General features: G+C 43.5%; 1 protein-coding gene across 1 annotated transcript; it reads right to left on the bottom strand.

Moving 5' to 3' along the window:
• Nucleotides 1-2054: 2054 nt before the first annotated feature.
• Nucleotides 2055-16309, bottom strand: s100v2 (S100 calcium binding protein V2). The gene is made up of 3 exons (XM_034094698.2): nt 16106-16309; nt 13595-13720; nt 2055-3345 (listed from the first exon to the last, which is right to left on the bottom strand). Exons 1-3 carry the CDS (start codon nt 16112-16114, stop codon nt 3169-3171), a joined length of 312 nt encoding a protein of 103 aa, XP_033950589.1. The 5' UTR covers nt 16115-16309; the 3' UTR covers nt 2055-3168.
• Nucleotides 16310-24177: the final 7868 nt, after the last annotated feature.

Raw genomic sequence — 24177 nt, 5'->3', positions numbered from 1 at the left:
CAAAGTACACAGGAAAGATCTAAGCGTTAGTCTGGCGGGCAAGTTCATGAGCACCAAGAACCAAGCTGAAGCTGAAGCCTTCCGTCAGAGCTTCAGCGATCAGCAGGGGGAGGCCTCCCTGCTGCAGCTGAGGCAGGGTCTCAAAGCTTCCAAATTCACCGACTTCTGTCGCCAGACCTTCCAGTTCCAGCAGTGTAACTACAACTGTGAGAGGTGGGGGCGCTTCTTCATGACTGCAGTGTTCTCCGCATCGGTGTGTAACTTCAGAACCTTCTCGCTTTTCCTCATGAGCGTCATAGGATGTGAAGTAGGCCGCTCCCGAGGCACTGACAGCGCCCTCTGCACAGCCTTTGTGGGAGCAGACCACCCCATGGAGACTGCCCAACCCTGGTCCGGGCAGCTGCGCCGAGGGTTCTACGGCTGCACTGTGGAGAACTTCGAGGAGGCTCCGGTCAGCAGGCAGATCTGGCTGGATGAAGTGGTTTCAAAGGAAAACGCCCTGTACATCAGATCCAAGCAAATGATGAATGCTGTGGACCACGGCGATCAAACCGAGCTGGACATCTTTGGGAAGGTCAAAGTCATGAATAAGTACGTGTTTTCGTCCTATCTGGAATTCTTCCGAGGTACACCTGAGGGAAAGAAACTCAAGATGGGATGTGCTCCCTCTTTCAACGAGGATTTAGATCCATGATCCTGGCTTGGTGTCTGATAACCGAGGTTCATCTCTGTGTGTGTGTGTGTGTGTGTGTGTGTGTGTGGCATCGTGGGCTCTTGTATTGTTGCATGCATAAAGTGCATTTCCATGATATGCGGTGAAACGCCTCTGCGCTGACCTTGCCGTTGTGTTTCTTTGTAGAGCGCGCCACCTGACCACGAAGAGCCAGTGTTTCTGTTAGGAAAATAGCCTGTCAAAATGACCGGTAAGATTTGAATTTACCAGACGAATGGGAAATATTGCTGTGGCTCATTTTGAAATGTATGTAACCACTGTCACTGAATTCTCTGCAGCCAGAAGAGACAGGGAAGTGAGGAGTGAGTAAGCACATGTGTGATCACCAGGGTGCATCAGAGCCGCTCTCCAACGTGCTTTGGAGTGCACGCGCTGTTGTATAACTAAACAATGTGAACGTGTACGAGAGATGATAAACACTTATTATTCATTTGAATTTGCCGGACTTCTACAGATCATTCAGGTGAAAGTCCGGTAAATACGGGCTAACAGAAACACTGGTTTTGGCTCATCTGCACGCTGCACGTCGAGCAGATGGCCATCATGCAGCTTCTTGTGTTCTGAAACGGCAGTAAAGCTTTCCTGATTCGTTTGCTGGAAAACCCTCAGATTTCATTGTTGCTAGAATACTGGGCATTCTTCTAATGTGCTCAATTGAAGCGTTTCAACTTTCATTTAAGCCCCCCTTTAAATGCATTTTCTATTATATGTTCAGTCCCTGTTACTCATATGATCAGAATAAACAGATTCATTTCCTCTCTTGAGTTAACTATGTGTCCGTGCCTGGGCCGCAGCATTACATTCTGCAGCTAGCATTCGTTCCTGAGGTAAAGGCTAACGTTAGCATTGATTTGTAACCCTGTTACTATAATAAGAGTAATGAGTTACAGTGCTGCATCGCAGTACAATGTGTTATCTTCAGTCAAATGTAATGTTTATACATCATTTAGCATGATCTACATGTTATGCATTTATAACTGTGTTTTCATAATATCAATTGCCTTTTTCTATTGGCTCCACGTGGCCTAAGCATGTTAAGGTTTCAACAATTCACTCAGAATGAACACAAGGTGTTACATTATAGTGAGATCTAGAGCTTAACACACACTTTAAACATAGATGTATTTGGATTTCAAAGTTCTGGCCAAATCAGTTTGTGTGATGTTTATCAGATACATATCAGAACACTTGGAATATAAAGGATTCGTTTTTTAAATGTTGATGTCTAAATGTCCTCCACTTCTGGAATGATCCATAAACCATTGAATCTGTGTGAGACGGTGGTTCAAATCAATAAATGATTGTGACTAATGGCAGTATGGGTGATTTATTTGTATGTTTATTACATCATTTTTCTTATGCTGTCACACAGGTTTAGAATACAGAGAATAACCAAATATAAATACATAGAAAATGCAAAAGGGTAAAGCATTACTGGTACAAAATGTATAAAAGGACTAAAAAGCACACACTTTGACGTGTTCAAACATTTAGGAATAATCCAGAATACACGTTGGTGTTTTTGAGATGTTTATATTCAAAGACAAGGTTAACTCTTGAATTCACTGCATACATTGAATTTGAGTAAGTTGGCACAAAACAAGAAAACTCTTAATGCTTCAAAGCTTCTGAAAGTAAAACATGTTCTTCAATGCTTCTAAAGACCTGCCTTCAGATGGAACTCGGGTCAGCAGATTTGACGCGTAAAGTTGACGACACTGTATGAAAACCATATGGCTGCATTTATGAAGTTTGCTAGTGAGATGACCATAAGATTACAAATAATGCTGTATAAAATGGATGGAGACCATTTTAAATGTCAAGCTATAAGAAAATGTGCGTAACGGAGGCCTGTTCATCTTGTCACCGTGTATACTGTATAGTAAACCATACAGCCACATGAATCACTTCACACGGGGAAACTGGCATCGTATGATGGAAAGCGACACCTTAGTGACGATGACTGTGATAATGCCCAGCTCCTTCTGCACCAGTTACTTTCATTGAAACCATGCCCCAAAAATGAAATTGTCCAGTTCAACCTAACCTGTGTAGTGAAATAAAACTACATCGTCACCAATGGCTACTATCTAGTAAACAAAAGCATGAAGAGAAGAATTTTTTTTTTATATGATGAACATCTTTGTTTAAAATACAGAAACATGTAGAAATTACAAAAAATGATGAAAAATAAAAACTAGAGTGACTTTGAATTTGAAATGGTGCAAATGATGCTGGGCAGAATTCCCTCTGGAATAAGAGACCTTAGCATTCAAACACGTTAATGATTTTGTCAGATATGTGGGGAACAGCATGATGTGGGAAGACTAGACTTTACTCTCTTTTATTCGTCTGGCACCTGATTAGAAGAGTGATGAGCACACTGTAACTCTGTAGGAGAGCTCCAGGGTGGAGCTGGGGGCTGCCGGAGCCCCTCACAGGACGATGCAGCTGCAAGAGGAGCCCGTCCCGGGGGAGAGGAGGCCGTGCTGGTTGGTGGCTACTGACTGGATTAACCCCCAGAAATGCTTGAAAGAGATGCCCTCGCCGTCACCGACATTCATTTTCTTCAGGATTTCACCAAATCCCTGGTCTGAGCCAATCCCTTGGACCTAAGCGAAAGAGGCAAAAACAATTAGTGTGTTCACTGTATAACCAAACTGTTTTTATTAACAATTCAGCACAAGCTGACAAGGAGAAGAAGGATGTGGTAGGAAAACTAGAGCCAGAGTTCTGACCAGACCCACCCCACCCAGACTAAAGACACTAAACACATGTTATCTTCTTTTATGATGATCAACAGCCAAATGACCAAATATGTAATTCTGCTAATACCAAATCTAACACTAAAGAGTGACGCACACAGCTGGGAGACTAGGGGACACTAAAGAGTAACGCACACAGCTGGGAGACTAGGGGACACTAAAGAGTGACGCACACAGCTGGGAGACTAGGGGACACTAAAGAGTGACGCACACAGCTGGGAGACTAGGGGACACTAAAGAGTGACGCACACAGCTGGGAGACTAGGGGACACTAAAGAGTGACGCACACAGCTGGGAGACTAGGGGACACTAAAGAGTAACGCACACAGCTGGGAGACTAGGGGACACTAAAGAGTGACGCACACAGCTGGGAGACTAGGGGACACTAAAGAGTGACGCACACAGCTGGGAGACTAGGGGACACTAAAGAGTAACGCACACAGCTGGGAGACTAGGGGACACTAAAGAGTGACGCACACAGCTGGGAGACTAGGGGACACTAAAGAGTGACGCACACAGCTGGGAGACTAGGGGACACTAAAGAGTAACGCACACAGCTGGGAGACTAGGGGACACTAAAGAGTGACGCACACAGCTGGGAGACTAGGGGACACTAAAGAGTGACGCACACAGCTGGGAGACTAGGGGACACTAAAGAGTGACGCACACAGCTGGGAGACTAGGGGACACTAAAGAGTAACGCACACAGCTGGGAGACTAGGGGACACTAAAGAGTGACGCACACAGCTGGGAGACTAGGGGACACTAAAGAGTAACGCACACAGCTGGGAGACTAGGGGACACTAAAGAGTAACGCACACAGCTGGGAGACTAGGGGACACTAAAGAGTAACGCACACAGCTGGGAGACTAGGGGACACTAAAGAGTGACGCACACAGCTGGGAGACTAGGGGACACTAAAGAGTAACGCACACAGCTGGGAGACTAGGGGACACTAAAGAGTGACGCACACAGCTGGGAGACTAGGGGACACTAAAGAGTGACGCACACAGCTGGGAGACTAGGGGACACTAAAGAGTAACGCACACAGCTGGGAGACTAGGGGACACTAAAGAGTGACGCACACAGCTGGGAGACTAGGGGACACTAAAAAGTGACGCACACAGCTGGGAGACTAGGGGACACTAAAAAGTGACGCACACAGCTGGGAGACCAGGGGACACTAAAGAGTGACGCACAAAGCTGGGAGACCAGGGGACACTAAAAAGTGACGCACATAACTGGGAGACCAGGGGACACTAAAGAGTGACGCACAAAGCTGGGAGACCAGGGGACACTAAAAAGTGACGCACACAGCTGGGAGACCAGGGGACACTAAAGAGTGACACACACACAGCTGGGAGACTAGGGGACACTAAAAAGTGACGCACACAGCTGGGAGACCAGGGGACACTAAAAAGTGACACACACAGCTGTGAGACCAGGGGACACTAAAAAGTGACGCACACAACTGGGAGACCAGGGGACACTAAAGAGTGACGCACACAGCTGGGAGACCAGGGGACACTAAAGAGTGACGCACACAGCTGGGAGACCAGGGGACACTAAAGAGTGACGCACACAACTGGGAGACCAGGGGACACTGAAAAGTGACGCATACAGCTGGGACCGGAGCGCTTGGTGACGTTCACGATTATAAAGCTGAACAACTGTCTCTTTATTTTAACAATGTGATCACATGACTCCTTCTGATGTACTAAAGATCTGCTGTAAGCTAGCTAGCTAGCTAACGTAGCTAACCTAGTCATCTCCATGGATGTATAATAAGAACTGGATACAGCGTGGGAGGCGGGGCCTCATTCATTCCTATGAGAGTTGCTCATTGGCGCATGAAGATAAAATGGCCCAACTTTTGAGAGAGCGAAACGTCACAGATTACCCGGCATGCCTGAGAAGTACCCGTATGTGCGCTCATAGAGCATGCGCAATTTTAACCACGCCCCCCAAAAGGCTCGTTCACATCAAGCACGTCACGCGTGTACACCAAGCGGCAAACTCTGGGGAACAGCCGGGAAGCCAATACGGGCGACTGTGGCTGCGAGAGAGTGCGGTCGTCTTTCAACCAGAAGGTTGTGGGTTCGATCCCAGCCCGTGCAGCCAACATGTCGATGTATCCTTGGGCAAGATACTTAACCCTGAGTTGCTCCCGATGGCATGGCCAACGGTGTGTGAATGTGTGTGAATGTTAGGTCCTAGAGTAAGATACACTGCTCTGTATGAATGGGTGAACGACATGTAGTAAGTAAAGCGCTTTGAGGGGTCGTAAAGACTGGATAAAGCGCTATATAAGTACAGTCCATTTACCATTTACGGAAGTGCCACACACTGCAGTTCTTACATGGGCCGCTAGGGACTGGCTGCAGAAAGGAGCAATTTCCATAGACCCCCATGTTAAAATGCCCAACTTTACAGCAGAAAAAAACATGTTTCTACCCATGGATGCAATAAATATTATTATCGATATAGTTAGATTCCACCTTCATGATTATGAATCTGTGAGTGACAGACGACCCTTTTATATTTTATATATTAGGTCTTAAAGTTTTTGCATAAATTAGGGCGTGGTCACGTTGATGGACACGTACATGCCTCACTGTCAGCTAACAGCAACTTGTCCACTCTGCTAGGCTACAACCATAGAGGCTACAACGTTAGTTCATAGTACTGTACTTGACCCTTTAACTTTAGCCGTGTTCGTGGTGATTGTGCCTTTTAGGGAATATTGTTACGAATACCAGACAATTAAAATGTCGTGCTGTGCGCTTGAATGTACTAACAGAACTTCCAAGAAGTCTAACATGATAATATTATACATGTTAACCCCGTTCGCAGGTGTTTGTGTTCTTGGTAGCTTAGCTTGTTACTTATTAGCCAGCTAAGGACGTAACCCTTTATGCATAAATATACATTTTAGTTTATGATTCAGCCTCGGGTAAGACTTTTATAGTCTATGGCTATGACGCCCATAATGCTAAACGGGGGCAAATGTTAATAGGGGACCCAATTATCCCAGTGGTGGCCGTCGGAGCTAACGGAGCAGCAGGGGGCTAGCTCCAGCCGGCGTCCCGGAGCTAGCCCACTGCGGCTCCGTTCACGGCAACTCTGCAGAATCCTATGGTGTACACGTAACAGCACCGCACGTTCATGACAGCATGGTAATGGGTTGTTATGATGGATTTGATATGAACGAGGCGGCCGCGGCAGTTAGCAGCTAGCGGCTAGCCGCTAGCAGCTAATAATTATGCTAATGTATACATAAATCGTTATGTACTTTTATATTACGCTGATAACGGGATCTAGTGATATCCAAGCAACAGAGCTTAATTTAGCATGACGCTTGTGTGGGTTGTACATGAAACCACTTGGTAATATACAAATATATATGTATTTTCAGTTATGATCAATTGTGATTTAAATCTTATCTAAAAAGTAAAGCTGATGATGGATTACTGTGGTGGAGTTAAAATAACAATAGCCTATTTCTCTTTGAAATGTGATGGAGTAAAAGGATAGTAACTTTGATTATTCATGTTAAGTACCCCACAAGTAACTAAAACATATAGTACTTGAAGGAAGGGTGTAAACAAACACTAAAATAAACACTAAAATACAACTTGTTATTTGTTTTTTGACAACAAAGGTTGTTCATTTGTGTATACAACACAGGCTATATACATATATATCAGGGATGCAAACTCATCAGGTATGAAAAAGGTGACAAGGATCCGTGCCCCCCGACCCCACGGAATATCGGCTTTAAAATGAGGAACAGAGGATTTTAGCAGTCAGAACAACTAAAGCAGCAGGTAATAATAACAGAAATGCCAAAGAGTCACATCTAATAGAAATATATAAAAGCATTTATTTTAATTGTGCAGCAGTCAGTTTATAATTTTGGCAGCACTGTTGAGCATTTTGAAAATCTATTGTCATGCCTCTGTGCAAGGCTTAGTCTTTCTATCTGTATAGCCACTGGTGTTAAGTAACTAAGTTAAAAAACTCAACAAGTACTATACTTGGGTACAATTTTGAGATACTTGTACTTTATTGAAGTTTGTTCAATGTTTTGCTACTTTGTTCTTCTTCTCCTCTACAGTTCAGAGGTAAATGGTGTACTTTTCCTCCACTTCATTTGAATCCCTTTAGTTACTCTACAGATCTGGATGAATAATGTGAAATCTAACCAAGTGTTAAATCAGACTTTAGTTCCACCTGGAGTAAATCCACCAGCTACCCTGCAGTCTACAAAGTCATTCAGACTAGCTGCACCTTCACCAGCTTTGAGAACACTCTCATGATCAATCATTATAAAACATATCATATATATTATTCTGAAATGGACCAATCTGCGCAACGACTACTTTTACTGTCGCTACTTTAACTATATTTTCATGATAATAATTTTCTACTTTTACTTGAGGAACATTTTGAATGCAGGACTTTTACTGTAACAGAGTATTCCTACACTCTGGTACTTTTACTGAAGTACAAGACCTGAGTACTTCTACTTTTACTCAAGTACAATATCTGAGTACTTCTACTTTTACTCAAGTACAAGATCTGAGTACTTCTACTTTTACTAAAGTACCAGATCTGAGTACTTCTACTTTTACTCTAGAACAAGATCTGAGTACTTCTACTTTTACTCAAGTACAAGATCTGAGTACTTCTACTTTTACTAAAGTACCAGATCTGAGTACTTCTACTTTTACTCTAGAACAGGGGTGCCCAACCAGTCGATCGCGGGGAGATTCCCAGTCGATCGCGAGATGTGTCTAAAAATAGAACAACAATATTCTGTTTTATCGTTAATGTCCTATAACATGATCTTCCTGTGCCAGAATAATGTACTTGAACGCATCAACGCTTTGTGATTGGCCGGCGTGACCCCATGTGTCTGGGCGTGGCTGTTGGGCAGTGGGCACTATTTCGCTGATGTTGTCCGTCTCAACAGGAGTGACAGTCCGCACACACACAAGACCGCAATTATGGCAGAAGCAAAAAAGCCCAAAATATATAATTTTCACTCCGAGTGGGAGGATGATTATTTTTGTATCTATTCCAATTCAAAGTCCATCTGTCTCATCTGCAATGTGAGCGTGGCTTTATCGAAGAAAGGTAATTTAGGAGAGGCATTTCAAAACAGTGCACAAAAGCTACGAGACGGAATTCCCTCCTAATTCTGCCCTACGCTACAAAAGGGGAGGGGCCTGAGAGGACAGCTAAAATGCACAGCAGTCCATTTTCACCAGGCCCAACAACAAGATCAAGGCTGCTACCAGAGCATCTTATCGTGTCAGTCACGTTCTTATCAAGTCTTTCAAAGACGGCGAAGTTGTGAAAGAAGCTTTCCTGGAGGCGCTTTTGGGGGACAGTAAAAATAACAGCAGCATTTCAACAGGTTTTTGATATGATAAAAACTCAAGTTAGATACCGTTATTAATCAGCTGTAAGTTTTAGTTTGTTTGAACTCATTCATAATTATTGTACAAAATGGTATAAGAATGCAAACTTAAATTGATTATAGTCTATTATCAATTCAGGTTAAGAAGCTAGTGTTGCTTGCATCCTATTTTAAAGGCATTTCTTTTTATACTCGACTAAAATGCAACAAAAAAAGGGTTTGATTCTATTAATTTTGTCTTTTTTATTGCACTTTGGCAGCAGATTCCTGAGTAGCTTCAGATCTGAGTCGTCTTATTAGTACGCCTAATTTATACTTTTGTAGCAACACTATTTTTATATAATGGCAAAGAAAGGGTTCAGAGTCTTTTCTCTTTGTCCCTGTGTCATATGTGGCAGCACTGTTCAATGTTTCTTGAACACATTACCCACTTTTAGTATGTGACGTGTGAATAAACTCCAACTCTGTATCAACAACACTGTTGTGTAACTTCAGTTAAATACTTGTATGTGCGTAGATTAGAAAGAGGTAAGATAAAGGATCTGCAGTATTTTATGAAGTATTAATCGTACAAAGGTCAGTTTTATTCAAGTAGAAGTGTGTATTTACCTAGTAGTAATGGCTACGCCTCTCTATTTGGACTGGTAGATCTCAGCAGACTGGCAACTTTAAAAGTAGCTCTCGGTTCAAAAAAGGTTGGGCACCCCTGCTCTAGAACAAGATCTGAGTACTTCTATTTTTAATCAAGTACAAGATCTGAGTTCTTCTACTTTTACTCTAGTACAAGATCTGAGTACTTCTACTTTTAATCAAGTACAATATCTATACTTATACCACCTCTGTTTATAGCCTATGAAAAAACTATTAGAAAACGAAGGCTAAAGCTAACGTTAGCAGATAGTGACAATGTATGCTAGCTAGCTAGCTCCACGATTCATTAAATAATATTGCGACAGAAACATTTGTCTGTTCACATCACGCTCTGCCGCTCCAACAGGGACCTCTGCTCTGGACACCCGAACGGTAAGGCGATATGGGTCCGTTCTTATTGTGCTTCAATGGTAAAGGTAAAACCATAGACTGTATAGAGTGGCGAAGTCACGCCCATCTACTTCCGGTCCATGGGACCTTATTTCGGAAAAATAATGTATTGAAGTCAATGAAGAGAGAAAACTTATCTTTCGATCTCGTTTGATTTGTGCCATGAATTACACATATGATGTTTGTCAATCTTAACAAATAATTTCCATGTAAAAAAAGTCACAGTTTGTCGTAAAACTATTGAAATATAAGACTGTGAAAAATTCGCAACTAGAAAGACTACAAATCCCAGAGTCGCGTAAGAGATGTCATAATTGTTTTCCTCCACTAAGAGATAGCTAAGATCAGCGCCATAAGATAGAATCTATCTATATGGCACTGGCTAAGATAAGATAACTTTAACAAGATGCCTGTGTGCTTAGTACCAGGCTGTTATCATAGCAGCAATGGGTCTTGCTCGTTCTTTCTTTTCCCGTCTGATGAAAGGACCAGGAGTGGCTGGATCAAGTTAGCTACCTAGCTAGTAGCTAGCACGTTAGTTAGCATTACAGCCTTGTCATTTTTATTAGCCTTAACATGAAGTAACATGAAGTAACCCAACATGTTAAACAGTAAGAGTGGTAGTCATATTTCGTGAACCCTTTGAAGAGTACTGTCACACCGGTGTGATCATTCTATAATACACCATTTAAGCCCGGGGGAGAAATGCTAACGCTACATTAGCACCGGCGATCTGTTCTACTTCATGCTATCTGCACAAATGGTTGACATTAAACATTAAAAAGACCAGGCAGTTCAGAGAGAATCAAAGGAAGGCAGGCAGGCAGCTTCTGGACGTGTTTCATTGTGGTGATAGTGAGGGTAGTCAATCCTTTTGTTGACAAGACAGTAGTGACGGCCATCTTGGTGACGTGTGTTGTTCTGCGAGACCAGAGATGAAGTTCATTCAGCGTTTCACACAAACAAATGTGTTGCTTCACAGTTTTACGACACATTTTTTTTTTTTTTACTTGCAAAATTATCTTTTAAATTGACAAACATCATGTGTAATTCGTAGCACAATTCAAACGGGATCGAAAGATAATCGCGATTTACACTCTTTCCCAATGTTAGTCAATGGGAAAAAGTGTTTCCGGGCCCAGCAACCTAACGGAAGTGTAGTACCGCCAATTGGCCACAACTAATATTTTCCTAAGAGTCCGGCGCACTTCCTGGGGGCTTGGTCATTTCAGATATACTGACAAACACTTACAGTTATTAGACAGACTGTGATGGAGCGGATCACATGAGTGACTGACTCCGCCACTGACAGCCGACACACACACAAACACGCACACACAACACACCAAACATTTCGGAGAAAAGACGGAGGCGCATCACTTCCGTGTTTTAAATTCCTGCTATGAACCATGCAATTATTTAATTTACGTTTGTTAATTATGGGGAATGATTATGTTAAGAGGTGGTTAACCTGTTTATATTTGGGTCGGATTTTTATGTTGAAATATGGTTTGGAGTGTAATTGTTGTCACCTGTTGACGGTAAGCCTGGTGGGAGGGGCTACGGGTTAATAAGGGACGGGGTTGGCCCTGGAAGGGGAACTCGGGGAATGTTGCAGAGAAGGCAACAGCTGGGACGTGTTCGAGAGATCGTTGCAGAGAAGGCAACAGCTGAACACGTTTACTCTCCGAGAGTGATGGACGGTCTGATTTGGACGTTTTTTTTGTTTTTTGAAGTTGTGCTGGTTCGCTATTTATTTTTTTGCTGCTGAAAATAAAGTTTTGGAGCTTACCCAACCGACTAGGCCAGTGTTTTCGGACGGACAATTAGAACCCGTCACATATGGTGTCAGAAGTGGGATGGCTAGTCGGAGGAAGCTGGGCGGCGTTGCGGAGCGGCGAACGGGACTACGATCCCGGCGTCAGCAGCAAGAGGAGAGCGCGGCTGCCGGGTCGGAGCGGGCATGGGAGACGGAGGACGAGGATGAGGACGGGTCCTGGGTGGGCCCAACGGCTCCTGCGGCCTCGGGATCGGCCAGTGGACCAGGGCGAGAGGGGTTCCTGTTAGCGGAGCTTCGGGACCTACGGACTTCTGTTTCGGTTGGTGATCCGTATCTTCGGTCGGACTCCGATGGCCGGCCTGATCGGCCGGCGCCTGGGTGGAGGCACTGTGCGGTGCGGAGATTCCACAGTGCCAGTGCGGTGAGGACATGCGAACTGTTTGTTGCGGTTTGGGACGCATTGCCAAAGCGTGGAGGTGGCTGCTTGCCTTTCCAGGTTGCCGCACATCGCCAACCTTGGGGAGGGAGAGGATAATGTGACGGAGCGGGTCACAGAGTGACTGACTCCGCCACTGACAGCCGACACACACACCAAACATTTCCTGCTCTCTTCCGTCAAATGAACCATGCAATTTCTTATTTATTTTACGTTTGTTTAATTATGGGGAATGATTATGTTAAGAGGTGTTAACCTGTTTATGTTTGGGTCGGATTCTTTTGTTGAAATGTGGTTTTGAGTTGATTGTGTCACCTGTTGACGGTGAGCCTGTGGGAGGGGCTATGGGGTCAAAAGGGACGGTGTGTCACTCGGAAGAATGTTGCAATGAAGGCAACAGTTCGGACATGTTTGGGAGTTGGTTGCAGAGAAGGCAAACGGCCTGTTTGTGGATATTTTTGTTGTATCTTGTGCTGGTTCGCTATTTTTTGTTTTGTTGCTGATATAAATAAAGTTTTTTGGAGCTTAAACAACCGACTAAGGCATGTATCGAACGGACGAATTGAACCCCGTCACACAGACTAACTCTGCAACAGAGACAGTTGTTCAGCTTTATAATCCTGAACGTCACCAAGCGCACCTTCCCAGCTGTGTGCGTCACTTTTTAGTGTCCACTGAGGCCTGTACTACGAAGTCAGATCGCGTCTTAGACGGGCAGTGATATCATAAAGCTGTTAATGTACGCATTCAAACACTTGTTCTGTTCCCAGCTGTATTCACCTTGCAGCTGCAGCTTTGATCCTGATCAAGTGTTTAAGTCATGGATGTTTAAAGTTTAACTTCTTCATATTTGTCTAATATTATAGTTGACTTTTCTTTCAGGAAGTATGACGCTGCGCTGTCAGTACGCTTGTCCATGTTTGTGATTGGTCAAATGTTGCTAACCCCGCCCCTTTCATGTGAACGCGCACTCAGCTGGAGAGAGAAACCCTGGCATTGAGTTACGGAGTTGATAACCAGGGTCGTAGGACAGCTTAGTGAGATCGCGTTTGTTAGGGTTAGTTAAGCCAGATAACTCAAACATATCCAGGGTCTGTTGAACTGGATTCGTAGTACAGGCCTCTGGTCTCCGTGTTTTGAGCTTCTTGCAGCGTTTTGATTATGCAGCGAATGTGTTTTCAAGTTGGTGAAGATGTTTCTTAATGTACATATTCTGCATATCTGCATCGTTTCTGAAGCTGCAGCCAATTCTCCTGTGGAAGTGTTTGGGGGCGTTGTTAGGCTGTTGCCCCGGTCGGCCGCCGCACCGGACAGAATATAATATAACATGTATATAATATAACATGTATATATATATAATGTGTGACTGAGCAGACATACAGAGAACATACACATATAGCAGTTTTATATTTACCATGTTAGGCATCTGGGAGGACAACAGATTTTTAAATTCATCAGTTTTCAGGGTTGGACCATTGTCAGCCGAAGCAGAATGGAACTTTGAGACCAGCGTGTCGATGGCCTTCTCCAGGTCTGAATACTGGGAGAGGGCAGAAGGGAAAAGAAGGTCATCACAAGTCAAAGCTGAGCAGCGAGTCAACGGACAGCCTTTCTGCTGAAGTGGGACATTTCTGAATTTTACTTTTGTAAGAGCTTTTGATTTATTGACTCCAAGCAAGACCTAAAGAGAATTACCACAAATATAACAAAACATATTCTTAAATAATTTTCTGTTTAAGGTTTAAGGATAGTTTCCTATAGGTAAACTATTTAGTTAAAAGCTATATTGTGTTTTTTGATATTACTATGTTTCAAATGATAATGTGGAAACAATACTACGATGTGAAAGTGTTATAGTGTACATTATAAACACATGTGTCTGATAACTTATTTAGGTTAATTTGAGCATCTTTACCATCAAAACATAATATTATCATCAAATAATTGATCATATATTATTTTAGGCTTACATAAAATCTGAATTGATCCCTTGGGGAATTTCACAAGCTACCAGCAGTGTTATAGTCAAACACAAGCCGAACCAGCAGCAACATGTAAGTGATGAACACATGAATGCGTCTCATTGTATACCTGAAGGCCGCCGTAGTTCTCTACACACATGGAAAGGGAGGGGGAGCACCCTGATACTTTACCTTTAAGAGAGATTTGAAGGCATATTGTAACAGTAAGAGTATAATCTACTCCCTTATGAATACTGAATACACTTCCACTGTAGCTTCTACCAGAGGCAGCCGTTAGAATGCAGCCCCTGAAAGATAGTGTTCCTGGGCCATACTCGTTTGACAGGCTGAAGCTTAGAGTCAGAGCTGTGAGGCAATCTGTTTGAATAAGACATGAACCAGATCCGCCCTTAACCGTTTGCTAATGCTACGTTTCTTCATGTGTTTAACCAAGTGGAAAAAACTATCTACCAAATCTTTGTTTAGTATTTAATATGGAGCTAGTTTCCACCAAAAAATACACTAGTTTTTATCGTTTAGTCAAGGAACATTCCAGTGTTTGAACTATTCATTGTTTTCCTGGCCACTTGGAGGAAACACCACATGAAGGCATTACAATGAATTAGTCAGGAAACAGATGCTTACATTACACAGAACGTCCATCTGTTGAGTATCAACGATCCCTCTCCAGCTCTGGGTTTGGCCTCCTCACCTCCCGAGACAACCTGTCTCTAGCTGCTAAAGCTCTTTGTCATGAGTACTTTTACTCCTCATACTTTAAGAACATCTTTGTCATCATACTTTTACTTAAGTACCATTCTTGATGCATTACTTTGACTTGAAATAGAGTATTTGTACAGTGCGGTATAAGTACTTTTAGGAAAGGTATCGGAATTTTTTATTTACTGTCTCTTACATCCTTTTCTGTGAAACAGCTCTTTGAATAAACTTTAATTGTGCTCTCAAAGTAGAGGTGAGAGTGTGAGAGTGCAGCGGCATGCCGTGCTCTGGCTGCGTGCTGATGTGAATGCGGCTGAACTTAGCACAGTTGTATTGCTACAGTTATTCAGTGCATGTGGGCCAACAGCTTCTCAGACCACACCCTTAGTGACGGAGCAAGCTGCTGCAGGCCCACTGCACCTCAGCAGAAACTGTCCTCACAGCAGCCCGGTTTCACAAGGCTCAGATGAGCGGATCACAGGACTGACGCATGAAAATGGTTATTTGCAAAAAAATAGCCACTTTGTTTTTTACTTTTATCAGACATTACAAAGTGTGTAAGCATCGGGGAAAAGTCTCAGTGGGAATAATTAAAGACAGACTCATGTTTTTGTTGGACTGCCCATTACCACACCCTATCCTTACGACTGCTACAGCTCATCTGAAACTGTACCTCATTGGAAACTTTGTTTTAAATAGTTTTATTTTAAGTCTTACAGTGCCAATGGGGTTTGGTCCTGTGAGGAACATTTGTAATGTGCGACAGACAGTGTGCCACATGAGAGATTATGAATCATAGTTTCTGAAGGAAGATCATGGAGCACAATGACAAAGGTCCTGTAATAAAGAGGAAGCCATGCTACATGGAGGGCCAGGGCCTACAGGTGATCACTGTATGTGCCTCGCTCCCAGACGCACAGCTCGCTGTCTGCCGCCCAGGATCACGGCGGTTAGCAGTCTGCTACAGGAGCGTTACTGTCGCAGGGAGGGGCCGCAGCTCCAGGCTCTTAAAGCCGAGCAGCGACGCTCACACGGCGGACAGAAAGTGCTCTCTGTCTGTGCTCGGCCCGGGCCTCAGCAGACAACTGTTCTGTAAAGGTTCCGCTCACTTTTACAATCCAGCTGCGCATTCTTTCCGTACACCGCGATCAAACTAAACAACTAACACAACTTCATGTAAAGTTCATACGTTAGCATTCCTAACCCGTGTCGAGATTTACTCTAATAAAAGTTGTATTTCTTACCTGAGCCATGTCGACTGTTAGTTTCACTGCGAGATTCTCCCTTCTGTCTGTCTGTCTGTGAGTGTGAGTTTGAGTTTGTGTGCGTGTGGTTACTGACAGTCACTAACTGGCAACCTTCCTGGATCCTCCCTCTGCATGAGAGAAAGCCAGGAAGAAGAAGAAAAAGGAGCATACATGATATGTTGGCAGCCTCCACTCTACGTGTGTGTGTGTGTGTGTGTGTGTGTGTGTGTGTGTGTGTGTGTGTGTGTGTGTGTGTGCGTGTGTGTGCGTGTGCGCGTGTGCGCGTGTGTGTGGTCTAGCATTACTATACTTGTGGGGACCTAAATCTGTTTACATAGTCACGTGGGGACTGGCTTCCCTTATGGGGACAAAATGGAGGTCCCCATGAGGGGAATCATTAATTTTAGGGTGAAGATTTGGTTAGATTTAGGATTAGGATTAGGGTAAAGGTACGGTTAAGGGTAAGGGTTAGGGTTAGGCATGTGTTGGTTATGGTTAAGGTTAGGATAAATCTCCAGGAAATGCATGTAAATCAATGTAATGTCCCCTGAAGTGATGTATACATGGTGTGTGTGTGTGTGTGTGTGTGTGTGTGTGTGTGTGTGTGTGTGTGTGTGTGTGTGTGTGTGTGTGTGTGTGTGTGTGTGTGTGTGTGTGTGTTTGGTGCTGTGGACACACTCCATGTGAGTATAAAGGAGTGTATAAAGTGGTGTGTGTGGATGTTATAAGGAGCAGATTACTTTCAGCCTCTCATTCCACATCTGGAAAGCTTTAGTCAAAGTTGGACGCTTTGCGCAATAGTGTGTGCATGTTGAGGCTGGCACTGCTGCTCCTGTCCCTCTGTTAACCTGTTCACTGCTGACCCCCCTGTTAACCTGTTCACTGCTGCTCCTGTCCCTCTGTTAACCTGTTCACTGCTGATCCCTCTGTTAACCTGTTCACTGCTGCTCCTGTCCCTCTGTTAACCTGTTCACTGCTGATCCCTCTGTTAACCTGTTCACTGCTGCTCCTGTCCCTCTGTTAACCTGTTCACTGCTGATCCCTCTGTTAACCTGTTCACTGCTGCTCCTGTCCCTCTGTTAACCTGTTCACTGCTGATCCCTCTGTTAACCTGTTCACTGCTGCTCCTGTCCCTCTGTTAACCTGTTCACTGCTGATCCCCCTGTTAACCTGTTCACTGCTGCTCCTGTCCCTCTGTTAACCTGTTCACTGCTGCTCCCTCTGTTAACCTGTTCACTGCTGCTCCCTCTGTTAACCTGTTCACTGCTGATCCCTCTGTTAACCTGTTCACTGCTGCTCCTGTCCCTCTGTTAACCTGTTCACTGCTGATCCCTCTGTTAACCTGTTCACTGCTGCTCCCTCTGTTAACCTGTTCACTGCTGATCCCTCTGTTAACCTGTTCACTGCTGCTCCCTCTGTTAACCTGTTCACTGCTGATCCCTCTGTTAACCTGTTCACTGCTGATCCCCCTGTTAACCTGTTCACTGCTGATCCTGTCCCTCTGTTAACCTGTTCACTGCTGCTCCCTCTGTTAACCTGTTCACTGCTGATCCCTCTGTTAACCTGTTCACTGCTGATCCTGTCCCTCTGTTAACCTGTTCACTGCTGATCCCTCTGTTAACCTGTTCACTGCTGATCCCTCTGTTAACCTGTTCACTGCTGATCCCTCTGTTAACCTGTTCACTGCTGCTCCCTCTGTTAACCTGTTCACTGCTGCTCCTGTCCCTCTGTTAACCTGTTCACTGCTGATCCTGTCCCTCTGTTAACCTGTTCACTGCTGCCCCTGTCCCTCTGTTAACCTGTTCACTGCTGCTCCTGTCCCTCTGTTAACCTGTTCACTGCTGATCCCTCTGTTAACCTGTTCACGGCTGCTCCTGTCCCTTTGTTAACCTGTTCACTGCTGCTCTTGTCCCTCTGTTAACCTGTTCACTGCTGATCCCTCTGTTAACCTGTTCACTGCTGATCCCTCTGTTAACCTGTTCACTGCTGCTCCTGTCCCTCTGTTAACCTGTTCACTGCTGATCCTGTCCCTCTGTTAACCTGTGCACTGCTGATCCTGTCCCTCTGTTAACCTGTTCATAACAGCCAGAGGTGGGAGAAGTACTCAGATATTGTACTTCAGTGTAGGAATACTCAGTTACAGTAAAAGTCCTGCATTCAAAATGTTACTCAAGCAAAAGTAGAAAAGTATTTGCATCAAACATACTTAAAGTACCAAGTGGGATAGTGTGCTGATCTTGGGATAAGGGAAGCACTGGTTCAAACCCCACTGCAGTCAGCATGCCATTGTGTCCCTGGGCAAGACACTTCACCCCAGATTGCTCCTGTGGGGATTGTCCACAGTATTGAGTATGTGAGTCGCTTTGGGTAAAAGTGTCTAACAAGTAACATGTACTGTAAAAGTAGTCGTTGTGCAGATTGGTCCATTTCAGAATAATATATATGATATGTTTTATAATGATTGATCATCAAAGTGTTCTCAAAGCTGGTGAAGGTGCAGCTAGTCTGAAGTACTTTGTAGACTGCAGGGTAGCTGGTGGATTTACTCCAGGTGGAACTAAAGTCTGATTCAACACCTGATTATATTTCACATCATTCATCCACATCTGTAAAGTAACTAAAGGGATTAAATACATGCAGTGGAGTCAAAGTACACCATGTACCTCTGAACTGTAGAGGAGTAGAAGTACACCATGTACCTCTGAACTGTAGAGGAGTAGAAGTACACCATGTACCTCTGAACTGTAGAGCAGTAGAAGTACACCATGTACCTCTGAACTGTAGAGCAGTAGCAGTACACCATGTACCTCTGAACTGTAGAGCAGTAGAAGTACACCATGTACCTCTGAACTGTAGAGCAGTAGAAGTACACCATGTACCTCTGAACTGTAGAGCAGTAGAAGTACACCATGTACCTCTGAACTGTAGAGCAGTAGAAGTACACCATGTACCTCTGAACTGTAGAGCAGTAGAAGTACACCATGTACCTCTGAACTGTAGAGGAGTAGAAGTACACCATGTACCTCTGAACTGTAGAGCAGTAGCAGTACACCATGTACCTCTGAACTGTAGAGCAGTAGAAGTACACCATGTACCTCTGAACTGTAGAGCAGTAGCAGTACACCATGTACCTCTGAACTGTAGAGCAGTAGAAGTACACCATGTACCTCTGAACTGTAGAGCAGTAGAAGTACACCATGTACCTCTGAACTGTAGAGCAGTAGAAGTACACCATGTACCTCTGAACTGTAGAGCAGTAGAAGTACACCATGTACCTCTGAACTGTAGAGCAGTAGCAGTACAGCATGTACCTCTGAACTGTAGAGCAGTAGAAGTACACCATGTACCTCTGAACTGTAGAGCAGTAGCAGTACAGCATGTACCTCTGAACTGTAGAGCAGTAGAAGTACACCATGTACCTCTGAACTGTAGAGCAGTAGAAGTACACCATGTACCTCTGAACTGTAGAGGAGTAGAAGTACACCATGTACCTCTGAACTGTAGAGCAGTAGAAGTACACCATGTACCTCTGAACTGTAGAGCAGTATAAGTACACCATGTACCTCTGAACTGTAGAGCAGTAGCAGTACACCATGTACCTCTGAACTGTAGAGCAGTAGAAGTACACCATGTACCTCTGAACTGTAGAGGAGTAGAAGTACACCATGTACCTCTGAACTGTAGAGCAGTAGAAGTACACCATGTACCTCTGAACTGTAGAGCAGTAGCAGTACACCATGTACCTCTGAACTGTAGAGCAGTAGAAGTACACCATGTACCTCTGAACTGTAGAGCAGTAGAAGTACACCATGTACCTCTGAACTGTAGAGCAGTAGAAGTACACCATGTACCTCTGAACTGTAGAGCAGTAGAAGTACACCATGTACCTCTGAACTGTAGAGCAGTAGAAGTACACCATGTACCTCTGAACTGTAGAGCAGTAGAAGTGCAAAGCATCAAATGGAAATGCTCAAGTAAAGTACAAGTGTCTCAAAACTGTACTTAAGAAGAGTACTTGTAGTAAAGAGTAAATGTACTTAGTTACTTCCCCCCTCTGCTGCCAGCTGATCATGTCACCAGATCTGCTCTCATATTGCGGATCAACAGAGGGCAGACTTTATGTGAAACTGAAAGATGTTGGGTCAATTTGAGATGGAATCAGAGAGGGAGAAGGGAACAGGCACAACCACGTTCTTTCTGTTTGGTGTTATGATGTCAGTGGGCTGGGTGCACACGTGACACGGGGGAAGCTTGGTTCAAATTAAGCACAAGAATTTAGCCGAAGACAAAAAAGTGTGAAAGAATGAACAGAATTTCAGCAGATCGTCAGCCTGAACTAAAAGGAGAGCGTGGATGACTTAGAGGTTAAGGGTGTGTGACAACATATCATGTACATTATTCACATTTAATTATTTACATGGTCAGAACCCACTGCCCCCCCCTCATACACACCTGCAGGTCCTTAAATTGGTTGGTGCCACACCCAGTCAAAGAAGCCACAATGAATTGCTTTAGAGACCTTCAACCTTTCAGTTACCAATGTTACTGCCCCGAGCAAACACACACACACACACACACACACACACACACACACACACACACACACACACACACACACACACACACACACACACACACACACACACACACACACACACACACACACACACACACACACACACACACACACACACACACACACACACACACACACACACACAATATCCAGTTCCCATTATCCCAACGCATGTTTTCCAAAATATGTTTTTGGGAACACACTCACTGTTTTCTCTCGTGAGTCAAACTCCAAAAAGTTAAATCATTTTCAATTTGAAACAACACATCTGCAGAAGGCTTCATGTGTTAATGAGTGGAGCAGAGATGATGACAGCAGATGTTCTCCAGGCCATGAGCAGAGAACACATGTATACGTGAAGTCAGTGAGAGGATGTGAGCTGAGCGTGCATCATATCTCTGGATCGATCACAAGGACATGAGTAAAAAAGGCCAGGGGACATAAAGTGGTGCAGGAATGAGTCCTGAAACCCAAGAAGCCAGGCAGAGGATGTTCTTCCTGAGGCAGCTGAAGACATTCAACGTGCCAAAGACGATGATGGTGAACTTCTACACCTCCATCATGGAGCCCCGCCCCATCACCATCTGGTACGCTGCAGCTACAGCCAAGCATAAGGGCAGGCTGCAGTTTGCCATATGGTCAATTATCCATTCTCCTTAGTGTTTTGCTTTTAAGGTTCTTTGTATATTTTTTTATTAAAATGTGGCATAAATACTTGTCTTTATTCTTTTTTAATGCTGCCTAGTTTCATAAAAATACTTATTTTTATTATCTTTATATTTCTGACCTACTCTTAAAACATATTGGCCCCGTCTCAGGTCGGTTAAATTAAATCCTTGCTTCCCTCACTTGCGTCGTTTCCCTGCGACTAGTCCCTCCCACCAGGGAAGCATGGAGAGACGCAAGAGCCTCATCCCAATACCCCTCCTCGACTCCTTTCTTCCCCTCCTCCGGGACTTGACCCGGAAATCGATCAAGACACGCCATTTTGAAGGACGTCCCTATAGAGAGGCGAAGTCCCTCCCTTTCCGGGAGCCTCCATGGGACCCCGGAAGCCTAAAATTATACATTGAAGTCAATGGAGAGAGAAAGGTTATCTTTTGATCCCGTTTGAATTGTGCCACGAATGACACATATGATGTTTGTCAATATAAAAGAATATTTTGCAAGTCAAAAAAATAAAAATGTGTCGTAAAACTGTGAAGTTACAATTTTGTTTGTGTGAAACCGCTGAGTGAACTACAGGTCTCTAGTCTCGCACAATACGCGTCACCATCACAAAGATGGCCGTCACGTTAGCAAATTTCACCTGTTTCTTTCAGAATGAGAACAAAAGTATAAAACGAGGTGAACATCACTACAAGTCTGGACACATTGAGATCTGTACATAACGAAAGGGGAGTTATTCGGTTCTGTAAGAGCAGCGGGACCGGCTTTACAAGGTTTCGGTGAGTAACATGAGTGCAATGTGTAACGTTAATGTCAGCTAGCTAACATTAGCTAACAAGGTACACTAACGTGTTTTGTTTCAGGAACTAGTTTTCTCCTTAAGAACTTTGTGGTCTCTGTGTATGCTGTGGATAACATTAGTGTTCACAAGAACAAGGTACACTCCCGTGTTTTGTTTTAGTTGCTCTTCAGATTGAAGCGGCCAGTTTTATATCGACTATACAGTATAGTCTATACTGTATGTGTGATCTCCTTTTACATCTCGTTGTGTCATTTGAGTTTATTTGCTGTGTGTAGATTAAAGGATGTTGGTGACATGAACATGACCATCGCGGAGGCAGTCCAGTTACCATCCTTCTGTCTCCGTGAGGAGGGTGGGTCATATATCACCCATACTGGCACCAGGTCCAAGGGCAGCTGCACATCACAGACCGGAGTCTCTGCTACTTTGTTGTGTGGACCAGAAGGAGGCGATCATCATCCTCATCCCCAAAGACCCTGCATGGCATGGAAATCTCCTCCTCCTGGAACAATTCTACACCCAGCATATGCTCCCTGTGTTGGCCAGTAGAGAGGAGGACATTTAAATAAACATACTCTTAACACCCTCAGACTCTGCGTTGTGTTCCGTATGTGTGATGGGTGTGATGCAGAGGGGAGGAAAACAGGACACAGCAGATTGGGATTGTGGTGGAGACGCTGAGCAGTTATTTCATTGTTGCATGTAATTATTATTATACTGCTGCTTCTTAGTTATTCCATCTTTTGCTGTAACATGGATCTGTATGTAACTCTATATTTACTTGTTATCTACCACACTCCCTTCTACATCATACACCATCATTATACATGATGTTGTATATAGGATATATATATATTTGTATACATTACATATCTGTAAATTGTATAATTTAATTTTTCGTATTTGGGATTGTTGGAAACGTCTTTTTGATCTCTGTCTATAAACACAAACTGAGTAAGATTGACAATAAAGTTGACTTTGAAAAATATATATTCTTTATGAAAATAGTTGACTGTTGGCGAAATGAATCCAAATGAAACGTTGGACTGAACTACAACTACGCCTTTAAATCTCTACGGACTGTTTTTCAGTGGGATGGCAAGTTCCTATCTTTAAACATTTATTAGTTTTTTCTCAGAACAGATTTGATTTTCTGAAGGTAATTTAACTTGTAAGTTAAATTAAGGTCATTATTAAAAAGGTACAATCAATTTGTTTAGGGTTGAATAAAATAATGATAAACATTTCATTTGGATAATTTACTGACAGAATAAGAAACTCAATGATGCTCTACTCACCTGTTCCTTTTTATAAAGTGAAACAGTTGAAACGATAGATATTAGTAAACTTAAAAACAACCTTCTCCAAAAGCTATCAAGGAATATACCGAATACTTATTTTAGAACTTTATTACATATTATTTGTATATAGTTTGAATGATCCATAATTGACAGAAGCTTGTGTTTACCTGTCACTCATATATTAATGTCTTTGTAACTTCAGTAAACCACTACCTCACTCTTTTCTTTCATTCATCACGGTTCAGTAAACTAAGTGATACATGAACCAGTTTAATCATTATAATAACGTAGGATTGCAACTCTTTCAAACTGTAGGTGGCTCTTAAAAGAGCCGTTGTGTTTGGGTGTGCTGGTCTCAGGTCAGTTTAAGCCCTCTCTCCGCGGCTGCGGCGGGCCAGCTGGATGTCCTTGGGCATGATGGTGACCCTCTTTGCTTGGTTCATCTTACTGGGGGGCAGCTACATGGATGTCGGTGCAGTCCACAATCATTGTGCAGTTGAAGGCAGAATGAATTTATTATTGACTCCGAATGAAGCACAACTTCATGTCATACAATACATTGACTTTATTTGTAATTGTGTAAAAACATATGAGCATTGATTAGCAAGCAGGACCTGCAGGAACAGAGCACGGTGATGGATGGAGCTGGGAAGAGAGAAGAATAAAGAAAACAGATCAACTTCATTTTTGGATATTAAAAATTCAATTTCAAAACAAGTTG

The sequence above is a fragment of the Pseudochaenichthys georgianus genome, chromosome 11 (assembly GCF_902827115.2).
Source record: "Pseudochaenichthys georgianus chromosome 11, fPseGeo1.2, whole genome shotgun sequence".
NCBI lineage: Eukaryota > Metazoa > Chordata > Actinopteri > Perciformes > Channichthyidae > Pseudochaenichthys > Pseudochaenichthys georgianus.
This window is presented reverse-complemented; position numbering and strand designations above follow the sequence as displayed.